Genomic DNA, 24,143 nt, shown 5'->3' on the forward strand with positions numbered 1-24,143 from the left:
AGTGGTTTTGTTTTCTTTATTTTTAGGGTTATTTATTTATTGTGTACGTGAGTATTTTACCTGCATGTGTGTATGTGGACCACATGCAGGCCTGGTGCCTGTAGAGTTAAGGACAGGGCATTGGATGCCCTGGAACTAGAGTTACAGAGAGTTGTGAGCCACCATATGGGTGCTGGGAGCCAGTGCTCTTAAAGTGCTGAAGCCATCTCTCCAGCCCCCATAAAATATTTTTTGTTTGCTTTTTTGAGACAGGGTTTCTCCGTGTAGCCCTGGCTATGCTGTAACTCACTCTGTAGACCAGGCTGACCTCAGACTCACAGAGATACGCCTGCCTCTGCCTCCCAAGTTCTGGATTAAAGGCGAGCGCCACCACCGCCCAGCCATAAACTAGTTTCTCAACCAGATTACTTAAGGTGGGAAGACGCACTGAATGTAAGTGGCACCATCTCATGGGCTAGGACCTGGACAAAATAAGGAGAGAACTGAACACCGGCATGCACAGAGCCATTCATTACGGGCCCTGCTCTTGTCTGTGACTGCAATACGATTAGGGGCTTCAAGTCCCTGCCACCCTGCCACATCTACCATAATAGACTATAACTCGGAATCATGAACCACTTAAATTCTTTACCCCTGAAACTGCTTTTGCTGGGTTTCATTGTCACACCGACAGGACATGAAACTAAGACGCTCTCATCACTAGCAACAGACACAAAGGGGTCTTCCCCATCGTAGGGACCCTGCACCCACAGCAGGCATGGCTGCACCCCTGCAAACCAAGCCATAGCAGTGCCGGGGAGAGAGCGGGCACCTTTGGGAATGACGCGCCCATCTGGCAGCTTGATGTCCTCGGTGCACCGGCGAGAGATGAGCGTCACCGGTGGGAACTGTCGCAGACTCTCCTTGATACACATGGTGGTGAAGGGCAGCTGCGTCAGGTCGTCCCTGAAGAGAAAGGAATTGTGAAGCACATGCGCACACACGCGCGCACACGCACGAGCACACGGGAATGGTTTTGTAGGACCAGTTCGGAGATCCAGAATGGTCCCATGGCTTCTGCAGTTTGCAGATGTCCCAGGCCGGTGTCAGAAGTGCGACTGGCCGGAGAAGAATGAAGAGTGTCTAAAGAGACACTACACCCCCTCATTCTGACAGTCACACTACCGAAGCAATGGAGTCCAGGAAACTGGAATTCCCCCAGGGGTCTAACGCCAGGAAAGGGGGAAGCATAAAGGCTAGGCCACCCAGAGGGGAAACGCTCTCCCATAAAGAGACTTACAGGTAGGCCATTTTACAGAGTGGGTGGGGCCACACCTCGGCAGGGCTGCTTACACATATATAACTCTGGCCTCTACTTAAATCTTTTTTTCTTTTTGTTTTTTTCTTTTTACGAGACAAGGTTTCTCTGTATTGTTTTGGAGGCTATCGGTCCAGCCCGGCCTCGAACTCACAGAGATCCGTCTGCCTTTGCCTCCCGAGTGCTGGGTTTAAAGGCGTGCGCCACCACCGCCCGGCTTCTACTTAAATCTTAACCTCATCCAAGAGCCCAAAGATGGACTTGGGAAAGTGTCCCTGTCCCTCTTTGTTGTCTGCCCCACGCCTTCCCGATGTGGCTCCATTGAATAGGTCTCCTTTTTCTGTTTCCCATTAGCAGCTGGGCTGTTTTAATTGAGTAAGGGAGAATGGGCTGCTGAACCTGGTTTGTTGCAGGCACCGGCTGTGACCCCCAAGCCCTAAAACAAAGTCTTAGGATGCAAAATATGTAACTACCAGCCAGACCTATGTTCCTCTAAGCTAGAGAGTGAGTTCAAAGTCAACCTAAGCAACTTAGTGAGGCCTTGTCCTAAAACACACACACACACACACATACACACACACGAGAAAATAAATGTAATACAAACAGAAAAGGGAAAGATGACTGGGAATGTAGTTCGGTATAGCTCAATGTAGTCCAATTGGTTGGTATACATGGGGTTCTGGGTTCAGACAAAACTATCTGGCCATCAGCCAGTCACAACAGCAACAGATGAGAGCAGCAATGGCTGCTGGGCTCGCACTAGCCTATCACTGATGAAATTTTGTGCAATCATGGGAGGTTCAAGGGCAGCGGGCAGCCTCAGAGCTGCCGCAAGTTACTTGCTTGGATGCATCCTTTCCAGATCTCATTTGCTGCATTTTTGTTTGTCCAGTTGCTGATTTCAGAATAGTTTATTATACTCACAAACCGAACATGGATTAGGTATAGCTATTAGTTCATTTTTTAAGTCAAGACTCTTTCTTGTTTGTGTGTGCATGTGTGTTGTTCTGAGACAAGGTTTTACTATGTAGCCTAGGCTACTCTTGATCTTCCTGCAATCCTCCTGCCTCAGCCTCCAGGACACTGGGATTAGAGTTGTACACCACCTAACTCTTAACAGGTCGGTTTTGTGTGTTATCTGTCACATGTATGCAGATGTCCGTGGAGACCAGAAGGGGGCATCAGATCGCCAGGATCTGGAGTTACAAGTTATGGTGAGCTGCCCAGTGTGGGTGCTGGGGTTGGAATTCAGGACCCCTGGAAGAGCAACAAGTATTCTTAACCACTGTGCCATCTCTGCAACCCCCAGAGAAGCTTTGTGTTGCTGTCATAAAGTGCCAAAGAACACCTTTGTCACAAAGATGTCCATAGAATAAAAACTTGACCAAACAGAGCAGTTAGAGTGTGGCTAGCACCATCCCCTGCTGGACTCCCTAGCCAGACCCTCCAGCATTTGTTGTAAAGATGTTTAGGGTCCTGTAGCACTTAACTCAGAGTCTCCTAGAGGGCACACCCAGAAAGCAGAGAGAGACCGGAAAGGAACTTCTTACTATGCTACTTAACTGGGGCCAGGGGGGCTAATGGAAATCAATTCTTAGTTTAGAGGAATTGATTTCCCGCCTCTTCCTTGTACAGGCCCGCATGAAACTCATTATGTAGCCCAGAAAGGCCTTAAATGTTCAGTCCTCCTGCCTCAGCCTCCCCAGTGCTGTGATTATGGGTGTATGTCCCCACAGAGCGTGTGTGCGCGCGCGCGTGTGTGTGAGTGTGTGTGAGTATGTGTGTAAATGTGTGAGAGTGTGTGACAGTGTTCAGAGAGTGTGTGTGAGTGTGTGAGAGAGTAAGTATGTGAGTGTCTATGTGTGTGAGTGAGTGTGTGTCTATGTGTGTGAGTGTGTGTGAGTGTGTGTCTGTGTTCGCGTGCATTTGTGTGTTTGTCCACGTTTGTGTGCGTATGTGTGGAGGCCAGAGGACCCCCAGTGTCAGTCCTCAGGCACCACGCACCATCTACTTTTCTTTTCTTTTTGGGGGAGAGGGGAGCAGGGTCTCTCATGGGCCTAGAACTCCCCAAACTTGTCTCTGCCCCCCCAGAACCAGAATTTGAAGAATTCGCCATCATACCCAGCTGTGGTGGTTCGAATAAGAATAACCCCCTAGGATCATATATTTGAATGCTTCACCTTCAGGGAGTGGTGCTACTTGGAGGTGTGGCCTTGTTGGTGGAAGTGTGTCACTGAGGGTGGGCTTTGAGGTCCCAGTCCCCCTCCCTTCCTGATGGTACAGACCCAGGGGTAGACCCCTCAGCTGCCTCTCCAGCACCGCGTCTGCTGTGTGCTGCCCCGCTGCCTGCCATGCTGACAGTGGGCTGGACCTCTGAAACTGGAGGCCAGCGCCAGCCCAATGCTTTCTTTTGTAATTGGTGCCATGCTCATGGTGTCTCTTCACAGCAACAGAGCAGTGACTAAGACACCAGCTTCTTCCTTTTTTAAGCATGGATTTTCTTTGATGTTCACAAGGCAGCCTTGTACCAACTGAGGCGTCTCCCAGATGGAAACGGTGACCCATATAGCCCAGGCTGGCCTCAGACACGGTCAGACAAGGCTGACCTTGAACTCTTCCTGCTTCTGCTCTCGGCACCACACTTACATCTTAAGACTGTCTTCCTGTTCTCTGCTCTGCACTTCCTCCTTGCGTCATGATCACCCACCATGCCATTCCATCCCAGAGGGTGATGTGTCTGCAGGCATTGCTCCCAGGCCAGTGGGCCCCGCCCGCCCCACGCTGCTGCACTTCACCATGGGACTCGCCTCCTCCACAGGGTGTTAGTGCCCGCAGAATCTGCCCTGAGAAGAACACGCCCCAGAATAACCCCGGCTCCTCGGAGACTTAGGAGACACCTGAACCCAGCCAACAAATCCGAAGCAGCCCTGCTCCATACAACGGAGCCCAGTAGCCACAACAGTCATGTGTGGGTAAAAGCAATAACTAAATGCTTGCCGCAAGTCACCGAACTTGAGGGATGCTTGCTATGTGGAGGGACCGCCACTGGTCAGAAGGGTTCTGAGAACTGCTGGCGTAGGGGCAGACATCACAATCAATCCCACGTTATGAACTGGAGTTTTGACAGCTTAAGGGACTTGTCTAAGGCCGCATAATCAGGAAGTGGTAGAGCAGAGACCCACACTCAAGACTCTGGCCTCAGCCTTCTCCCTTCAAGCCTCCTGGCCCTCCCCACTGACCAGTCCAGCTCCTCCAGCTCCCGGCCTTTCATGACTTCCTGGATCTCTTTCCGACACTTCTCCTGGTACTCTGGGTACTTCGCCAGGTTGAACAGCGCCCACGACAGCCCACTGGATGTTGTGTCATGACCTAGGGGCAGATGGGTGTTGTAAAGCTGTTACCTCCAGGCAGGGTATGGTGTCCCCAGGGTGTTCCCCACACCAGGCAGGCAGTGGCACTTCTCAGTGTCACTCGGCATCCTCACCTTCAAACATGAAGGTGTCAGCCTCAGCTCGGATGTCCTCATCAGACAGCTCCTTTCCCTCTTCATCCTGCAGCGGCAGCGGAGGATGCTGAGCCCACTCTACCCCACTTCCTGCATCCTAGAGGGTCCCCCAAAGTCATATCCACCTATTCCCCGTTTGTCCTTTTCTTTCTTCCTCCCTCCCTACATCTATTTCTTACATTTATTTATTTATTGTGTGCACACATTTATTTATTGTGTGTGCATGCACGTGCATTCATGCATTTGTGCACATATTGTGCCGCCCTTGTGAGATTAGAGGGCAACTTTTGCTGGGGTCCTTTCTCTCCTGTGAACATGTGGGTCCCAGGAACTGAACTCAGGTCCTCGGTCTTTGCGGCAAGCCTCCTTGCCTGCTGAGCCATATCCTCTTGTCCCTTTCACCCACTCGCAGAGACTCCCCACGCAGCCCAGGCTGACCCCACACCTGAGGTCCTTCCACCTCAGGCTCCCAAGGGCTGGAGTTACAGGTGGGCACCACTGTGCCTGGCTTTCCACCCACCCCTCTCCTAAATTAAACCAGCTACAAACACTCTAAGCAGAGTGAAGGATGCAATGTGCTATAAAAAAGATGAAAGGGGAGTTCAGAGGGAAGGAAAGTCAGAGGGAGTTCATACAAGCATCACCTGACAATGATGTTTCAGTTCAAAAAATGAGTGAGGGGTACGGAAAGATGGATCAGTACATAAAGGTGACTCCTGCCCGTCCTGACAGCCTGAGTTCAATTCCCAGAACCCGCATGGTAGCAGAAAATCAACTTCCACACTTGCACACTGACTCCACACTCACGCTGCAGCATTTGCACGCTCACACATCTTCATGGGCTCACAGAGTAAATAGATGTAAAAAGAGAAGGAGGAGCAGGGGATGCGTTAGGCAATTTCAGCATTTATGTAAACCAACAGATACGATTTCACTAAGTGATTAGGGGTGTGTGTGTGTGTGTGTGTGTGTGTCTGTGTGTCTGTGTGTCTGTGTGTGTGTCTGTGTGTGTGTGTCTGTGTGTCTGTGTGTGTCTGTGTGTGTGTGTGTCTGTCTGTGTGTGTATGTGTGTCTGTGTGTGTGTGTGTGTGGTGGCAGCAGATGGATCAGGACAGTGCATTTCCTAGGCAAGCCTGCGGCCTGAGCCTCTCCTGGGAGACACTATCTGTGGGGGTCAGAGAACAGTTTTCAGCAGGTGATTCTCTCCTTCCATCATGTGAGTTCTGGGGATTGAACTCAGGTCATCAGACTTGCTGACAAGCCTCTCTACCCACCGAGGCACCTTGCCAGCCCTTCTCCTCTTCTCCCTCCTCCCTTTCCATTTCTTCACAGGTTATGTAGCCCAGAGTAGTCTCAAACTCACAATCCTCCCATTTCAACCTTCCAGGTTCTGGGATTATGTGTCACCATATCCAGCTATTCTAAGTTACCTGGAGATAGCTTAAATCTACGCAAGGGCCATCATCGTATTTGCATGCCGCCGTTCCCTAATCCATGCTGTTCTCCTGCATTTACTGAGCAGCTCACAGCATCCATTTATCCTGCTGGATAGCCAACAACTTTGCCATGAGGTCTTATGAGCACCAGGATGCAAGAGACAGGTGCCTCGATCTCAATCAAATACCCTCCGAGTGACAGCCATGGCTGGAGTCCAGAACCATATCAAAAATTCCACACAAGAAGCTGAGTAGCACACCCCTGTGAAGCCAGGAGTGGGGAGATGAAGGCCGGAGGATCAGAAATTAGAGTCATCCTGGGCTACAGGTTAGGGTTGAGGTGAGAGATTAGTATTGGCTAAATGAGACATTGTCTCAAAAAAATTTTTAAAAAAGGCAGCAAACAAGAAAGCCTGGGTCCAGTAGTTCGGAGAACTTGCTGCTCTTGTAGATGAACTGGGTTTGCTCTTGTAGATGAACTGCCCAACACAGCTCACAACCGTCTGTAACTCCAGCTCCAAGAAGTCTGACTCTCTTCTGGATTCCAAGGGCACTTGTACTCAGACATACATGTGCACACATATTTAAGAGTAAAATAAATGTCAAAACACAGGGCTGGGGTAGCTGCTCAGTGGGGGAAGTGTGCTTGCTGTGCAAATACGAAGACCTGAGTTTAGATATCCAACATCCATTTTTAAAAAACAAAATCAGGCTGGAGAGATGGCTCAGCGGTTAAGAGCACTGGCTGCTCTTTCAGAGGTCCCGAGTTCAATTCCCAGCAACCAGATGGTGCCTCACAACCATCTACATGCCAGAACATTATACATAATAAATAAATTATTTTTAAAAGCCTTGGCTTTGTATGCATTGGGGACAGAGAAGCAGATCTCTGTTGCTGGCTGAACAACCAGACTAGATGTAATGGCAAGATTCCAGTCCCATAAAAGACCGTGTCTCGAGGCAATAAGTCAGAAAACAATAGAGAAAGACACCACACTTCCTGCATTGGCTGCTAAGTCCAAATGTGCATGTGTAGGCACCCACACCCACACGCTTACATCCACACCACACACACAAATCCACAGAAGAACTGTATGTAGCTGAATGACAGGGCACCTGCCTGGTATTCTTTATGCCTTGGGTTCAATTCTCAGTGCTCCAACGATAATAAAAATAAGTGTGCTTTATCTGTGTGGTTACCAGCACTTGCTGCCCTTCCAGAGGGTCCCATTTCAGCTCCCTGAACCTGTAACTCCAGAGCATCCAATACCCTCTTCCGCTCACCATGGGCATTCGCAATTGTGTACACACACCCACACATAGACACGTAGTTAAAAATATGATGTGGGATAATGCTCTTGTGCGCTGTAAAGATTTGCCACTTGTGCTGGTTTAATAAAACACTGGTTGGCCAGTAGCCTAGCAAGGAGTATAGGCGGGGCTACCAGGCTAGGAGAATTCTGGGAAGAGGAGAGGCAGAGATGCAGTCGCCAGCCAGATGCAGAGGAGACAAGATGAGAATAACATACTGAGAAATGGTACCCAGCCTCGTGGCTAGACGTAGATAAGAATTATCGGTTACGTTAAGTTGTGATAGCTGGTTAGTAATAAGACTAAGCGACAAGGCAAACAATTTATAATTTGCATAAGCCTCTATGTGGGACTGAACGACTGCAGGACTGGGCGGGACAGAGACTTCTGTCTGCAAAAATAAGAATATTTGCACAGAACCTATAATCATCTTCTTGTGTCCCCCCCCCTTTTTTTTTGGTTTTATGAGACAGGGTTTCTCTGTATTGTTTTGGAGGCTGTCCTGGAACTCACTCTGTAGACCAGTCTGGCCTCGAACTCACAGAGATCCGCCTGCCTCTGCCTCCCGAGTGCTGGGATTAAAGGCGTGCGCCACCAACGCCCGGCTTCTTGTGTCCTTTAAGTCACCTGTAGGTAACAGAATAGCTGGGCATGGTGGCATACACCTGTAATCTCACCATGCAGGAGGCTGAGAAAGAGGATTGTAGATTATAAGTCTGAGACCAGCCTGGGAATTGGAGAGGGAGAGGAAGGGGTTGGGGATGAGTGCGTTAGACTGTCAAGGCGGCTCAGGGAATGAAGGCACTCAGACACACACCAGTCTGACGGGCTTGAGTTTAACTCCTGGGACTAGACCCACATAGTTGAAGGAGGAAACCAACTCCCACACGTTGACTTCTGACCTTCACAAAAGCTCCAAAGCATGCATGTGCACCCACACACAAGTAAGCCATTGTAACTGTTTTTTTTTTGTTTGTTTGTTTTTTGTTTTTTGTTTTTTTTTGAAACAGAATCTCAGTATGTAGTCCTGGCTGTCCTGGATCTTGCTGGTCTCAAACAATCTACCTGCTTCTGCTCCCTGAGTGCCGATACTAAAGGTGTGTACCACATGCCTGGCCAATGACTATAATTAAAATTTCTTGTTTCAAAAGAAAGATGGTGTGTGTGTCCAGTACAGACTTCATTGTCTTGACATCAGCTGTCCAAGCGGGACTCATAGCCTGCTTACGTATACAGGAATGTACCACACGGCAGACCACACACTAAGCTATAATGGGGGCTCATTTAAATTAAAAGGACTCTAGTACTCTGTTGTGACATCTGAATGAACCCACCTGACTCCTTCCTGTAATCCCCACGAGTTTGAGCATCTTTTTCAGCACTAGGTGTAATTCCCATGCCGGCCCCTAGGGGCAGGAGCCCGCTTTCACACTTACCTTGGCCAGCAGCAGCACGTCTATGAAGTCCAAGGTTTTGCCTTGCTTAGCCTTGAGCCATGCCTCAGCGCCCTGCTGGCGCAGTGCCCGCCGCCGCTCCTGGATGACTTCAGTGGTGAACTTGTGCACCATGTCACAGGCCTGGCGGAAGCGCCGTCCATCGGCCGTGAGGTAGTAGATGAAATCCAGGTAGTGATGCAGGCGGTATTGGCGTCGCACCACTAGAGCGCTCAGTTCGATGATGGATGAGATGTAATCGCTCATTCTCCTGAAGAAAGAAGGGCAGTGAGCCACCCGCGCGGCCCAGAGACATGCATGGAGCCCAGTCTCCATTGTATAGCGACAGACAGAGGCCCTGTATTCAACGTATTTTGTTATGTTTTTAAATTATGTTTATTTTTATGTGTACGAGTGTTTGTCAGCACGTATGTCTGTGCACCAGCTGTATGCAATGCCTGAAGGAACCAAAAGGGAGTCTGATCCACTGGGGTTGGAATTACAGATGATTGTTAGCTGCCACGTGGGTATTTAGAACTGAACGGCCGGCCAAGCTCTCCAAAAGCAGCAAGTGCTCTTAATAGCAGGGCCATCTCCCCAGCCCCTGTATTCTCTCTCTCTCTCTCTCTCTCTCTCTCTCTCTCTCTCTCTCTCTCTCTCTCTCTCTCTCTCTCTCCCCTCTGTCTGTCTCTTCCTGTGTGTGTGTGTGTGTGTGTGTGTGTGTGTGTGTGTGTGTGTGTGTCTGGAGATGGACTGCAAGACTTTGCAAATTCTAGGCAAGCACTTTACCAACTGAGCTATACCGTGACAGCCTTTTCATGCTTTTGAGACAGGGTCTCTTGTTGCCCAGGATGGACTCAAACTCACTATGAGCTTCTGATTTCCCTGCCTTTGCTCATCAAGTGTTTGGATTACAGGCATGCACCACGCAGGGCACATGGCTTATTTTACTTTCAGGGTTTGGCTTGGTTTTATTATTCTTTTATTTTATGTGTGTGAGTGCTTTGCTTGCACATCTGCGCACTACACGTGCCCCTGGTGCCCTCAGAAGTCAGAAGGGGTTATCGGATCCCCTGGAACTAGAGCTACGGATGGTGGTGAACTGACAGATAGGTGTTAAGCATCAAACCTGGATCCTACGCAATAGTATCAAGCGCTCTTAGTCACTGAGGCGTCTCTCCAGCCCCATGTTTTTATTTTTAATTCTGTCTGTGACAGGGATCTGAGAGAGAGAGAGAGAGAGAGAGAGAGAGAGAGAGAGAGAGAGAATGTGTGTGTGTGTGTGTTCACCATATGCATGCAGGTTCCCTAGGAGGCCAGAAGAGGGCACCAGATTCCCCCAGAACTGGAGCTATAGGTGGTTTGTTAACCGCACATCGTTTGTGCTTAGAACCAAATTCCAGCCCTCTGCAAGAGCACTATGTGCTTGTAACCACTGGATCATCTCTTAAGCCCTGATTGATTTATTTTACTGCACACGACTAGAGGTGGGACAGAGGGCCTCCTACATGGGAGACACTCCACTGCAGAGCTGCACAGCCAGCCCCACAGTGAATATTTGAGGGATGAATGAATCCGAGTGGTTGTTTTTTATTTGTTCAGTCAGTGCATGTTCACTGGGTGCTTTTTACGAGCCAGGGAAGCTGACACATTATTTTATCCTTAGAGCACCTCCCAGAGTCAGATATCTTCACCTTTGTGTAGCAAAGGATTGGGAGTGGCAGCTCCCTCCTGTAATCCCAACACTGAGGAGCTGGAATGAGGGAGATTCAAGAGGCCACCCTGGGTGCGCTGTGAAAGCCCACAGGACGGGATGGAGGCATGACCCAGCAGTTAAGAGGAACCAGGTTTGAGTCCCAGCCCCATGACGGACAGTTCCAGGGCATCTGATACCTCCAGGCTCTATGGGCACCGGCACTGTGTGCACATACGTATGGGCACACGCATAGGCATAACATTTAAAGATAAACTAAGGTTTCGTATCTATGCTTAAAGGAGGAGAAGAAAGGGGATAAGGAAGGAGAATGAGGGAGGATAGGGATAAGGAAAATAGCAATGCGGGAGGAGAGAAGAAAAAGAAGAGAAGGAAGAAGATGCATAAGAGGAAGAAAGAGGACAAGAAGAACAAGAGAAAGAGGAAGGGGAGGGAGGAAGTAAAAAAAGGATGAGGCTGACGTTTCCAGGCTGTACCCTCTCTGAGGAGGATGGAGGAGAGTAGTGTTTCCTGGGCATCTGCTAAGTACCAGGACACTGGCTGGCATCATTTTACTTACTTATGTATTTATGTGGAGGTTCTGCTTGTTTGCTTGCCTTTCAGACAGGCTCTGAAGATGTAGCCCAGGCTATCCTAGAACTGACTATGCAAGCTGGCCTTGACTCAGGGTGATATGCCTGCCTCTGCCCCTGGAGTGCTGAGACTAAACGTGTGTACCACCACGATCTATGGCACTTTTGAAACAAGGTTTTACTAAGCTGCCCAGGCTAAACTCAAACTCAAGATCCTCTTGCCTCAACCTCTCAAATGCTAGGATTACAGACCACAGGTGTAGACTACCACGCCCAGCCAAAATCTCCTTTAACCCTTTTTGTAAGAGATCTGAGACTCAGAGAGGTGGCATCATCTTGGGGCCACCCAGGGAAATAAAAGAAAGAAAACCAGGCTGAGGGTGCACAGCCCAGCTTGCATCACATCAGGGAGGGTCCCTCTCTCCTCCCACCCCCACCCACCCTCGGGGGGCCACACTCACTCCTGGCAGTCGCTGTTGTAGCTGAACACACATTTCTGAAGGCTGTCCAGGGTCAGGAGACTGACATGCTCGAACATGTCAAAGGAGGTCACTGAGCCCTCTGACAGATGCCGCCGCCATTTAGCCTGGAAGGGAGACATAAGGCAACCTGGCATGAAGCCCACCGACCATGAGCTGCTCAGACCGGGGCAGGCGGGATCCTCACTGCCACTCCAGGCACAAAGATGGCAGACAGGACAGGCGGGACCCTCACTGCCTATCCAGTTCAGACACGCCCCCTCAGCTCTGAAGCCTTCCCAGGCGAGGCCAACCTCTTCCCACCACTCACGTGCATAATGTCCGTGCACTGGTTGAAGATCTTCATGTAGGGCTTCAGGATGTCAAAGTGGAAGGCCGGTGTGAGCATTCGGCGGTGCCGACTCCACTTGTTCCCTTTGCTGAGCAAAAGTCCATCCCCTGGACCCAGAAAACCAAGCTGAAGCCCTCCAAGAAACCCCTTCCCTTCCCTGGTTTCCCTGTGTAAAACAATCATTCGGGCTCCATTTTCAGTATGAGGAGTGTTTAGAGCCCATTGGAGAATCCCCGATGAGCAGAAAGCACCAGGCCCCATCTTTCCCAGCTACCGCTGGTGCCTGCTTTAGGTGATGAGTTCATCCTAAGATTGGACGCTATAGGAAGTCTAGGCCCATGTGTCAGAAACAGAGGGAATCTTCAGCCCCAAATAAACACACGGACCCTACATTAATTATAAAATTGTTGGTCAATGACTAGGGCTTCTTACTGGCTAGGTCTCCCCTAATTACTAACACATAACTACCAATCTATGTATTTCTACATGGCCTTGTCTCACCAGAGAAAGCCTGGAGCATCCTGTCTTCCCAGTCTCTCCATGGCGTCCCTTAGCACCTCTCTCTTCTCTCTCCCCAGCATTCTCCTCACCTCCTAGTCCCGCCTATCTTCCTGCCTCTACTGGCCAATCCGTGCTTTATTCATCAACCAATAAGAGAAACATATAAACAAAAGGACATTCCCCATCACCAAGCTACACATCAGATGAGGCTTTTTGTCCTGAACTAATGGGATAGGAATCTGGGCTGGAATGATGGTACCTCACTAAAGATCTCAGCCAATGAGAAATCCAAAGAGAGAGAAATATTAGAAATATAAAAGCCGGGGATCAGAGAGATAGCTTGGTATTTAAGAACACTGACTGCTCTTCCAAAGGACCCAGGTTCAATTCCCATGTGGCAGCTCACAACTGTCTGTAACTCCAATTCCAGGGGATCCAACACCCTCATACAGACATGCATGCAGGAGAAACACCAATGTACTAAAAATAAATTAATTTTAAAAATATAAAAACCAGGGGCTGAAGAGATGGCTCAGAGATTAAGAGCACTGACTGCTCTTCCAGAGGTCCTGAGTTCAATTCCCAGCAACCACATGGTGGCTCACAACCATCTACAATTCAACCTGGTACCCTCTTCTGGCATGTAGGCAGAACACTGTATATGTAATAAATAAATAAATCTTTAAAAAAATAAAAACCAGTTTTGGGTTCAAATAGAGGAGATGGGCATCCATTTTGCTTTTCTCTATGCTAACACCCAACTTCTCAAGGTTGTAAAATAAACTGGTCTAACATGGTGGCTCACAACCGCTTTGAATGGAATCTTGTGCCCTCCGCTGGCATGCAGGCAGAAGACTATATACACAATAAACAAATAAAATATAAAAAAATAAACTGGTCTACTTTTACTATTCAGAATCCCCCATACTCTCATTATTTAGTGAGGACCACCATCCTCCCCCTCAGCACTCACCTAACCAAGGCTTCAGGAAGCTATAGAAAAACTCATCCTTGGGTGCGATGGCAGCTGTGGAGAGAGAAGAGACCATGGTGATTCCAGACAGAGTTCTGACCTCTGTTTATGACATTCTCAGGCCTCTTCTCTAGGCTCCTGCCCTCCATCTCACCCCACCTACATATCTATCCCTTGAGAATCTTACAATAAGAGATCCTGTCTCAAAAAGTGAGGTGGTCTACAGAGCGAGTTCTAGGACAGCCAGGACTTTACACAGAGAAACCCTGTCTCGGAAAAAAAAAGGTGGCTGGCACCTTAGGAATGACAGCTGGGGTTGTCCTCAGGCCTCCACATGCATACATGTGTATACACAGACCCCCCCCAATACCCACGCACTCCAAAAGCTGGATATTGCCCAAGTCACAAGTTAGGGGATCAGGAAGACTCCATCTGACTCGACCTTGCTGCCAGGATGGCCAAGAAGCTCCAGGGAAACCGACAAGGCAGCTTTGGCTGAGCCTGCACAGACAAGGCCGATCTTGGGGCCAAGAGGTGGACCCCCCAACTGGATGCCAGGGTGAAGTTCCTGCTACTGATCGCTTTGGACAAAGCCTGGTATTATACTACCATCGATTTTCGTGAAGTGGCATATCATAAGTTTTGCAATGAGATCTAGGAAGGACCCCATGTCACTGTGGGACACCATGCCCCTGCCCAAGACCTTCAAAGATAGAGGTGCTATACAGCACTATGAGGGTCAGAATATCAGGCATGGACCCCAGATCTTTGTAGATGATGTTGCAAAGACTGCTAACAAAGGAAACCCAGAGAAATCAAAGCTGATGCAATGGGGTAGGCTTGGTGGCACATGCCTGCCATCCCAGGAGAAGGCAGGAAGTTCAGAAGCTCAGGTCCACCTTGGGTTCATAGTGAGTTCAAAGCCAGCCTGAGACTCCTGAGATTCTGCACCCCCCCAAAAAACTTTTTAATTCAGTGAATGAATGAATGAATGAATCTGAATCAAAGGGTGGATGAATGAGAGAAAAAATAGGAGCTGGAAAAATAGTTCTGAGAGTAAGATCACTTATACAAGCATGAGGAGTGAGCGTTGGTCCTCGGGACCCGGGAAAACAGTCAGGGCCCAGTGAGATGCTTCCTTTAGCGGGTGAAGGTGTTTGTCACTAAGGCTAAAGACCTGAGGTAGATCCCCAGAACCCCCAAGGTTGAAGGAGAGAACAGGCTCTTGTAAGTTGTTCTCTTACCTCCTCACATGTGCTGTGGTTCACACCTACCCTAACACACCTACAAAACGAATAAGTAAAAATTGAAATTATAAAAGAAGGAGTCAGGCCTGGCTGCATGCGCCTGTGACCCCAGTGCTAGAGAGAGAAGACAGCATCTCTGAGGCTCACGGATCACCAGTCTAACTGAACTACACGCGTGCACATACATATACATGTGTGTGCACATGTGTGTGCATGTGCACACACAGATAAACATGCACATCTGTTTTAATTTTTAAAGAGTAAAGCAAAGGAAGGCAGGAAAGGAGAAACTGATATATGGATGGGTGAGTGAGGTTAGTGGATGGATGGATGGATGGATGGATGGATGGATATATCCTCCTGGTACACCATTGTTGTAGAATATTAGTTTAAGATATATTACTTCCATTTATGCTGTGGAATATTTGTTTAATGATACAAAGATGTGTTGAATTCATTTGTTTAACTCTGTAAAGCTATATTACTTTGCCTACCTAAAACACCTGATTGGTCTAATAAAGAGCTGGATGGCCAATAGCCAGGCAGGAGAGAGATGGGTGAGGCTGCCAGGCAGAGAGAATAAATAGGAGAAATCTAGGAGAGAAAAGAGGGAGGATTAAGAAAAGAAGGAGAGGATGTGCCAGGGTCTAGCCACCCAGTCACATAGCCAGTCACGGAGTAAGATGGAAGAAAGATAGAATAAAGAAAGGTTAAAAGCCCAGAGACACAACGCAGTTAAAGAGAAATGGGATAATTTAAGTTAGAAAAACTGGCTAGAAACAAGCCAAGCTAAGGCCAGGCATTTACAAGTAAGAAAAAGTCTTCACAGATTTATCTGGGAGCTGAGTGGTGGACCTCAAAAGAGTAAAAGGGGAAAAAAAAACTACACACCACAGAAAGGTTGGAGTGGAGAGGCACCAAGAAGGGAAACGCGCACCCAATGTGACTCAGCCACCAACGCACACTTACCTGCGTTGGCAAACGCATGCACAGTCACCCTTCATCAGCACACCCCTTTGGTTGCCTTTCTGTGCCCAACCCATGCAAGGTGACGCTAGTGATCCAAGGCAGGCTCAGCTCCACTCCCTGCCTGCGGGAGCTCCTGGGCGGGGTGGGAAAGGCAAGGAGAGGCCCACAGCAGCCAATCATCAAAACGCAGAGAGTGTGCCAGGCCCTAAGACAGTCGCGGAGGAAGGCTACTGGAAGGCTTCCGAGCAGAAGAAGCACTTAAAGCAAGCCAGCGCCCCCCTCTCCTCGGCTTTGGAACCCATCCAAACGAGCCAGAGGTCTTACGGACGCCCAGATCTGCTGGGTTGCTGCCTGGCCCATATACCTGCCATTGGCCCTAGCACCCCAGGATAAAGTGCAAACCCATCTGCTTCCTGGTCCAGCGTCCTCTTAACTCTCATTCCATTTGCTACTCCCCCATGCACATCCCCTCCACTCCATCCACCCAGGGCACCTGAATTCCCCTAGCACCTCCCCACATCAGTACCTCTGGACTGACAAGCCTCTCTGGCTTGGCCTCTACCCCCTGACTAACTCCTACACATCCTTCAAAGCCTGGTTTTATAGACCCCTTTTCCAGGAAGCTCTCTCCCGGGGTCAGGGGTGGGGGGGACCTTTGCTCTCCCAACCTCTGGCTCCCCCTCAACTCTATCACCGTCCTTCAGTGAGGCTCTTGCTAGAAAGGGAAACTGCCTCTACCAGGCTGGTAACGCCACCTCAAAAGAACATGCTTCAGAAAGGCCCCTACTACACGGTGTGCCGCTCAGAGAAGCTCTCACACACAAAACGGTGCTTAACAGCTAGGCCTGGGCCCAGACTTCAGCCCTGCGGCTACTTGTTATGTAAACCTAGCTATGTCTCCATCCGGCACCTCCATCTCATTTTATTTTATTTTTAAATTACATTTGCGTATTTGAGTGGGGTGTGTGTGTGTGTGTGCCTGCCGAGCAAGGTACACCGGTGGAGATCAGAGGGCAGCTCGCAGGAGGAGGTTCTCTCCTCCCACTGTGGAGTTCTGGGGATGAGACTCAGGTCACCAGGCTTGGCAGCGAGCGCCTTTGCCTGCTTAGCCGTAGCACTGCCCCTCCATCGTGGCACATGGCAGGTGGTTCCTACATCAGCACATGGCAGTGACTGATGAGCCGCCTGTTGGCTGACTCATTACTCTAATTACAATTAGATTCATTACTCTAATTACAATTAATTGTCACTTATAGGCAGCGAACACTTGTGAACTGGATACTTGGGAAGTCTATTAGTAAACAATGAATGCATAGCCACTGTGGAAAATATCAAGACAATTCCTTAGAGAGTAAAATACAGGGCTGCCAAGTCCGGTTCAGTAGGTAAGACACTTGCCTCACAGGTGAGGACCTGGGTTCGGACCTCCTGGAGCCACTTAAGACCAGACAGGATAGTGCCCTACAGTGAGATGGGAGGTGGGGACAGGGGAAGGCTCCTGACCCACAACAGTGAACAGGAGACCCTGGACCCCAAAGATGACTCAGCAGGTAAGGGGGTGCTTGCTTCCAAGCACCACACTCATACGCATGCGCACACAAATAAAAATGAAAACCTTTTTCAAAAGTCAAATGTAGGTCCAGAGAGCCAGCTCAGCAGCAGAGTGCTTGCCCGCCGTGCTCATGGTTCTAAGCTCTGTGCCCAGTGTCGGGGGAGAGAGGTAGAGGAGGGCCAGCAAGATGATGGCTCAGAGGCTAACAGCTCCAGTCACACAGGGAGAACAGCCTGAGTTTTATCCTAGTAGAGGAAGAATTGGCTCCCACAAATTGTCCTCTGACACACACACACACACAGAGACACACATACAACACACACTCTCACACACACAGACACACACACAAGATCTTATTGAAAAGGAAGGAAGGATAAAGGGACCACAAGCGGGAGGAGGGGACTGTGAGAGTACTAACTTGTGTGGGAACGTTCTCCACAGCATTGTTCACGACAGCCAGCTGGAGGTGAGCAAGCAAACTTTGATCCAGTTATACAATGAGTCCTAAAAAGAGCGCAGCGCCAATGTGTTCAGCCGTGTGGATGGACCAGGAAGACAAGGTCTGGAAGCGGCAAGTCCATCTAGACAGAAAGCAGGTTCTGGGAGCCAGGAGGTTCACAGGGAGGAACCAGAAGCAAGACTGCCTCAGGCACAAGCTACTTGTGGGAATGATGAAAACTTTTGAAACGAGAGAGAGAGAGAGAGAGAGACAGACAGACAGACAGACAGACAGACAGACAGACAGACAGAAAAGGGGATGGGGGCCCAGCCTGGGCAGCAGTCGCAGCTCCACAGGGAGGAGCTGAAAGCTCCTGGGTCCCACACCTCCCTCCAGTCTGACTCGGCTCCAGTCAGTCCCCCTTGGCTCTCCATCCTGCTCCTCCAGTGGGGCAGCCAGGGAGACAGACCCGAAGTGGGAGGAAAGGGAGCATGGAGGGAAGGAGGCCTATTTGCCAAGGCCCTGAGCACAGCTGAGACTCTGTGTAGAGAATTCAGACCAGCCCGGGAACCCGAGGATGGGAGGAGGAAGAGAAGGATCGGGAAGGAAGTGGAAAGAGAAGAGGGAAGGCAATGAAAGAGAGAAAGGAAAGAAGGTGAGGTGTCTCAGAGGATAAAGGCACGTGCTGCTGGCCCGGGTTTCTCAGCTCCACCCTCTGGACTCACGTGGTGGAAGGAGAGAGCCGAGTCCCACAATTTTATGCATATCTTTATGTCCACACACACACACACACACACACACACACACTAAAAAGTAATGATAAACTTTTTAAGGCATAAGAGAGCAGAGTGGTAGCACACAGTTGAGAGGATCATTGGCGCAAGCCAGCCTCAGCGACATAGAGAGACCCTGTCTCCAAATACCAAACCAGTCCCCTTGTGGCTGTGAAGACAGCCAGCCCCAGGCTAGGTCATTCTGAGAATCCACTTCAAGGGGAATAGAGCTGGCCCACCCTGAAGGATTATGACTCAGAACGGCACATCTAGAAGACTCAGGGCCCCTGGAGGATTTGGGAAGGACTTCCTGGAAGAGCACCCCCTGGGAGCTGGGTGCTGAGAATGAGGGAGAACTCATCAAGCTCCCTTGGGATGAGAAGGGACAGTAGACAGAAGCGTCCACACCTGCCTCCCTGCCAGCCGGCTGCCCACTGGATCACCCAAGTGCTTGCTCGTGCTGGGCAGATCACTGTCTTAGTGAAGAGAGGACCGTGGCCTAGGATTGAGCAGGACTGACTTACCCGAACCTGGATGAGCAATTTGGATGAACAAACAGCTTAGATGTGACCTCGGCAGGTGCACAGCCTTGCAAAGTTCCTGAGACTCTTACACGCTGTCACGCTCCTTTTGCCTGTGTTGTGCTCACAGCCTGCATTCTGCCTGACCCTCTTTGGTGAACTTCTGTTCATCCCTCAAATCCCTACTCAAGTAACCCTTCTTCTGGAACACCCTTATGTCTATAACCCCAGGAGGGTTCTGGGAGTTGGAGGTTCACTCATCCCTCTGAGGCCCAACCTGCCTACCTGAGGCACCCAACACAGGCTTGATGTAGTCAGGGTGTACAAGCACCAAGAGAGGCAGGAAAGGTCCAACCCAGGCCAAGATGATGTGGTGCATGGCGTCCAGCACTTTCTCCTCGTTTTTAAGGCCCTTCTCGTTGGGAAGATACTGCAGCAGACAGAAAGGGGCAACGAAGACATGACAACTCAGCTTATTCTGTTCCCGCTGCCTTCCACCACTGCCTCTCCCCTGCAGAGCACTGAAGATAAGGTTCTTTGCTGCCCTTCCCTGAGTTCCTCCCTCCTCTAAAAACAGAACAGGGCAGGGGGTGTGGCTCAGGAGTAGAACCCCTGCCTAGAATCCCTTAGTGAGGGGCAGGGGGCGTGGCTCAGGAGTAGAGCCCCTGCCTAGAATCCCTTAGTGAGGGGCAGGGGGCGTGGCTCAGGAGTAGAGCCCCTGCCTAGAATCCCTTAGTGAGGGGCAGGGGGCGTGGCTCAGGAGTAGAGCCCCTGCCTAGAATCCCTTAGTGAGAGGCAGGGGGAGTGGCTCAGGAGTAGAGCCCCTGCCTAGAATCCCTTAGTGAGGGGCAAGGGGTATGGCTCAAGAGTAGAGCCCCTGCCTAGAATCCCTTAGTGAGGGGCAAGGGGTGTGGCTCAAGAGTAGAGCCCCTGCCTAGAATCCCTTAGTGAGGGGCAAGGGGTGTGGCTCAAGAGTAGAGCCCCTGCCTAGAATTCCTTAGTGAGGGGCAGGGGGCATGGCTCAGGAATAAAATCTTGTGGGGAATTATCTGGTAATTGATGTAGGAGGGCCCAGCCCACTGTGGTCAGTACTACCTGTGGGCTGGTGATCCTAAGTTGTATAAGCAAGCTCCCGAAGCCAGTGAGCAGCACAACCCCACGGTTCCTGCTTCATCCCCTGCCCTGACTTACTCCAACGGTAGACTTTGACTTGGAAATATGAGTCAAATAAACCCTTTCCTCCCCTAAGTTGCTTTGGGTCAGAGTGTTTTTATCATAGTCACAGAAAAGCAACGTAGAATACAACGTTAGTAAAGAAGAAGAAAAAGGAGGAGGAGGAGGAAGGATACTATTAAGTTACTTATAACAGCGAATGTCTGCTATCTCAGCACTCAACAGGTAGAGGGCAGGAGGAACAGAAATGCAATATCATCTTTAGCTACATAATAGGTTTGAGACTAGATTTGGGCAGGTGGGGGGGGGGGAGTCAAGTTGGGCCTGGTAGCAAATGCTGCCAGATAATAATATCTGTAGCAACCTGGGTTATATACTGAGACCCTTTTCTCAGGAAAAACAAATGAAGCCTAAAAGTAGAGAGGGCTTAATGTGGGATAATGCTCTTGTACACTGTAAAGATTTGTCACTTGTATTGGTTTAATAAAGCACTGATTGTCCAGTATCCAGGCAGGCAGTATAGGCAAAGCTATCGACTAGGAGAAATCTGGGAGGAAGAAAGGCAGACACAGTCACCAGTCAGACACGGAGGAAGCAAGATGAGGATGCCTTACTGAGAAAAGGTACCAGGCCACGTGGCTAAACATAGATAAGAGTCATGGGTGAATTTAAGCTGTAAGAGCTTGTTAGCAGTAAGCTGAGAAACAAGCCAAACAGTTTATAGATAATATAAGCCTCTGTGTGTTTATTTGGGACTAAATGGCTGTGGGACCAGGCTCGACAGAAACGTCCATCTACAAGCACTGTGTGTGTTTGGAGATTAGCATGAAAGTTCATCTAGAAGAAAAAGATATTTGGACAGAGGACACAATTTGACAAAGGCCAGCTTCAGAAAAGGGAGGTCAGTTCTGGAGACACAGGGGGATGACAGGATAAGTCAGGAGATTGGGCTTCCCAGTCCAGAAGGCTTTGAACCCTAGCCTTTCTCTAGATGGTGATGGGAATCCATGGTGGTGTGTGAGCAGGGAAGGGTGGAATGATTGGAGCCCAAAGTTTCTCAGGAAAGCTAGAAGATGCCAATTTCAAGGCTAGCCTAGACACAAAGATCTGCCTATGTTGCCCAAGATGAACTTCTGTGTTCAGATGATCCTTGTCAATCAGCCTGAGTAACTGGGCCCAGAGGTTTATGTCACCGTGCAAACTAATCTTTATGTCTTGAATGATGTGTTTGTGTGGTGTGTATGTGTGTGTTTGTGTGTGTGTTGTGTATGTGTGTGTTGTGTGGTATGTGTGTGTCTATATTTGTGTGTGGTGTGTGTGTGTTTGTGTGTGTGGTATATGTGTTTGTGTGGTATGTGTGTGTGGTGTGTGTGTGTGTGTGTGTGTGTGTGTGTGTATGGTGTGTGTTGTGCTCATTCCTAAGCAAGGGCTCTCAGCTCATGTTTAACTCCCCACCTTTTAAAGAGACTGTCTCAGGTATGGTTGCTCACAAACATAACCTCAACACTCATGAGGCTGTGGCAAGAGGATTTGCTTTGAGCTTGAGGCTAGCCTTGGCTACATATTCCAGGTCAGGCTGAGCTGCAGAGTGAGACCCTGACTCAAAGTAAAACTTAAAACCAACATTAGATGGATCAGGCACGCTGGCATATGCCTGTAATACCAGCACTCAGGAGCCTGATGCAGAAGGTTCATGAAGTTCAGGCTAGCATGGCCTACATGACAAGACATTATGGGAAAAAATCAAATGCAAAGAAAGAGTTAGAATCCCAGTGTAGTATCATAGCATTCCAATAATGAGAGTAGCTAGGTGTGGTGCACATCTTTAATCCCAGCACTTGAAAAACCAGCCTGGTCTACATAGCAAATTCAAGGAAGCCAGGGATATATAGAGAGACCTGGTATCAAAATAAAGCAAGTGAAAGAACAAGAATAGAATCACCCTAACAGGCAAGGTTAGAGAAACAAAATCTCCAGGAGCCTCCTCCTTGCCCCCACTCTAGACCACAGACCCCAAATTTTATGGGCATCAGTACCTCCCTTCTTCACTGGTAGCTATAGAACTATAGAAAACTTTTTATTTTAATTATTAGTATTATCACCACCACCATCATCATTGTTTTGTTCTAAACATGGATAATTTCTTTTAAAAGGCAATTGGTTACCCCTGTAACTGCAATGCCACTATTGTACCAGTGGGTACATCTTCCCTGGCAGGTCTTTATTGTAACATTTAGCTCTGAGTAAGGCCACTGATGTCACAGTTCAGCCCCCAATGGCCTGCGTCACAGCTTCCAGTACCAGGAAAGCTAGCTAGCACGGGTACGAACTTGACTTCATAGCCCGCTCTGTCTCCTCCCAACGGTGACCATGGACAAACTGCTTGCCCTCTCTGAGGTTTGGTCTCCTACACCAGTGAATCTGCTTCTAACCTCAGCCCCCTCAGCTCTGCCCGGGCACACTCACCATGCTCACGTGGCCCAGCAGCCAGTGACGGCCTGGAGGCTCTGGGAAGCAGCTCAGCCTCCGACAAGTGGTGCGGAAGTCCCAGCACAATTTGAATACTTGCAGCAGCAGGCGGAAGAGGAAGAAAAGGAGGGATAGCAGCAAAGCTGACACGGCATACACTCGAAATGCCGTCTTTTCCAGCCCCAGCAGGTGCAACAGGCAGTCAGTGATGGGCAGCATCCTCGGAGACACGCGGAGACCAATCAGCGCAGGGGGGAGGGATCAGTCTGCAGCAGGCCCGTGCCACACACAGGAGGGTCCTCCGAGTCTGCGGGTTCACCCACGACCTTCACTTGGCCAGCACAAACACCTTTATTTAAAGGAGAACAACTTTTAAAAAGGGCTTATTTTCAGTCATGTGTATATCGATCGGGTGACGGGGTTGTGCTTTATTTAAAGGAGAACAACTTTTAAAAAGGGCTTATTGTCAGTCATGTGTATATCGATCGGGTGACGGGGTTGTGCTTGCGAGTTGCAATGTCTAAGTTCAGCATAGCGTCCACCACACCCAGTGTGCTCAGCGCCTGATCTTCCTTGTGTTTCTGTGGGCTTTCTCCTCTTTCATACAAATGTCACCATTCTTGCCTGGCCCGTTCCCTTACCTGTTCCAAATTCAGTCACACTGGCGAGAATCATGGTTATGAGCTTTGTACCCAGTAATACTCCACTATCTGAACATGCCACAATTTGGTTCAGTCACTTCTCTCTCTCTCTCTCTCTCTCTCTCTCTCTCTCTCTCTCTCTCTCCCTCCCTCCCTCCCTCCCTCCCTCCCTCCCTCCTCCTCCCTCCCTCCCTCCCTCCCTCCCTCCCTCCCTCCCTCTTGGTTTTTGGTGTTTTCCATTTTTGGATTTTAGAGACAAGGTTTCTCTGTGTAGCCCTGGCTGTCCTGGAACTTAATTTTTTTTTTTTTTTTGGTTATTCGAGACAGGGTTTCTCTGTAGCTTTGGAGGCTGTCCTGGAACTCACTTTGTAGACCAGGCTGACCTCGAACTCACAGAGATCCTCCTGCCTCTGTCTCCCGAGTGCTGGGATTAAAGGCGTGCGCCACCAACGCCCGGCGGAACTTACTTTGTAGAACAGGCTGACCTTGAACTCACAGAGATTTGCCTGCTTCTGCCTCCCAAGCACTGGGATTAAAGGCACGCACCACCGCCTGGTTTAACCACTCATCTCTTGATGGGTATGTGGGCTGTTTCCATCCCTGGGAATGAGGAAATGAGCTACTCTGAGCATGTGCCTATATGCATTCCTTTGGGTACCTGCTTCCAATTCTCTTGACTTTCTGCTTTCTTTGCTGAAATCGCTTCTCAGCCCAGTTGCTGGGACCCAGATCCTTGAGTTAGGGTCAGCTCCTGAAAGAAGTAAAGCAGTGACATGGAGAGTGAACAGGGACATCGTGCTCCCCATG

General features: G+C 49.5%; 1 protein-coding gene across 2 annotated transcripts in view; it reads right to left on the bottom strand.

Moving 5' to 3' along the window:
• LOC101829834 (cytochrome P450 4F22) overlaps positions 1-24,143 on the bottom strand; it is a 39,304-nt gene that overhangs the window by 2,859 nt on the left and 12,302 nt on the right. Inside the window, exons 2-11 of one of the 2 annotated variants that reach the window (XM_013123018.3) lie at positions 23,995-24,087; positions 22,693-23,044; positions 19,339-19,483; positions 13,553-13,606; positions 12,058-12,185; positions 11,730-11,854; positions 8,986-9,253; positions 4,782-4,848; positions 4,537-4,666; positions 812-945 (exon numbers count right to left, since the gene is read on the bottom strand). In XM_013123018.3, coding sequence (XP_012978472.1) covers positions 812-945; positions 4,537-4,666; positions 4,782-4,848; positions 8,986-9,253; positions 11,730-11,854; positions 12,058-12,185; positions 13,553-13,606; positions 19,339-19,483; positions 22,693-22,914 — 1,273 coding nt within the window. In that variant the 5' untranslated portion in view covers positions 22,915-23,044; positions 23,995-24,087. Of the gene's footprint in view, positions 1-811; positions 946-4,536; positions 4,667-4,781; positions 4,849-8,985; positions 9,254-11,729; positions 11,855-12,057; positions 12,186-13,552; positions 13,607-19,338; positions 19,484-22,692; positions 23,045-23,803; positions 23,937-23,994; positions 24,088-24,143 lie in introns of both variants that reach the window. The other variant, XM_040737657.1, reaches the window with a different exon arrangement.

The sequence above is a fragment of the Mesocricetus auratus genome, unplaced genomic scaffold (genome assembly GCF_017639785.1).
Source record: "Mesocricetus auratus isolate SY011 unplaced genomic scaffold, BCM_Maur_2.0 Super-Scaffold_100676, whole genome shotgun sequence".
Taxonomy (NCBI): Eukaryota; Metazoa; Chordata; class Mammalia; order Rodentia; family Cricetidae; genus Mesocricetus; species Mesocricetus auratus.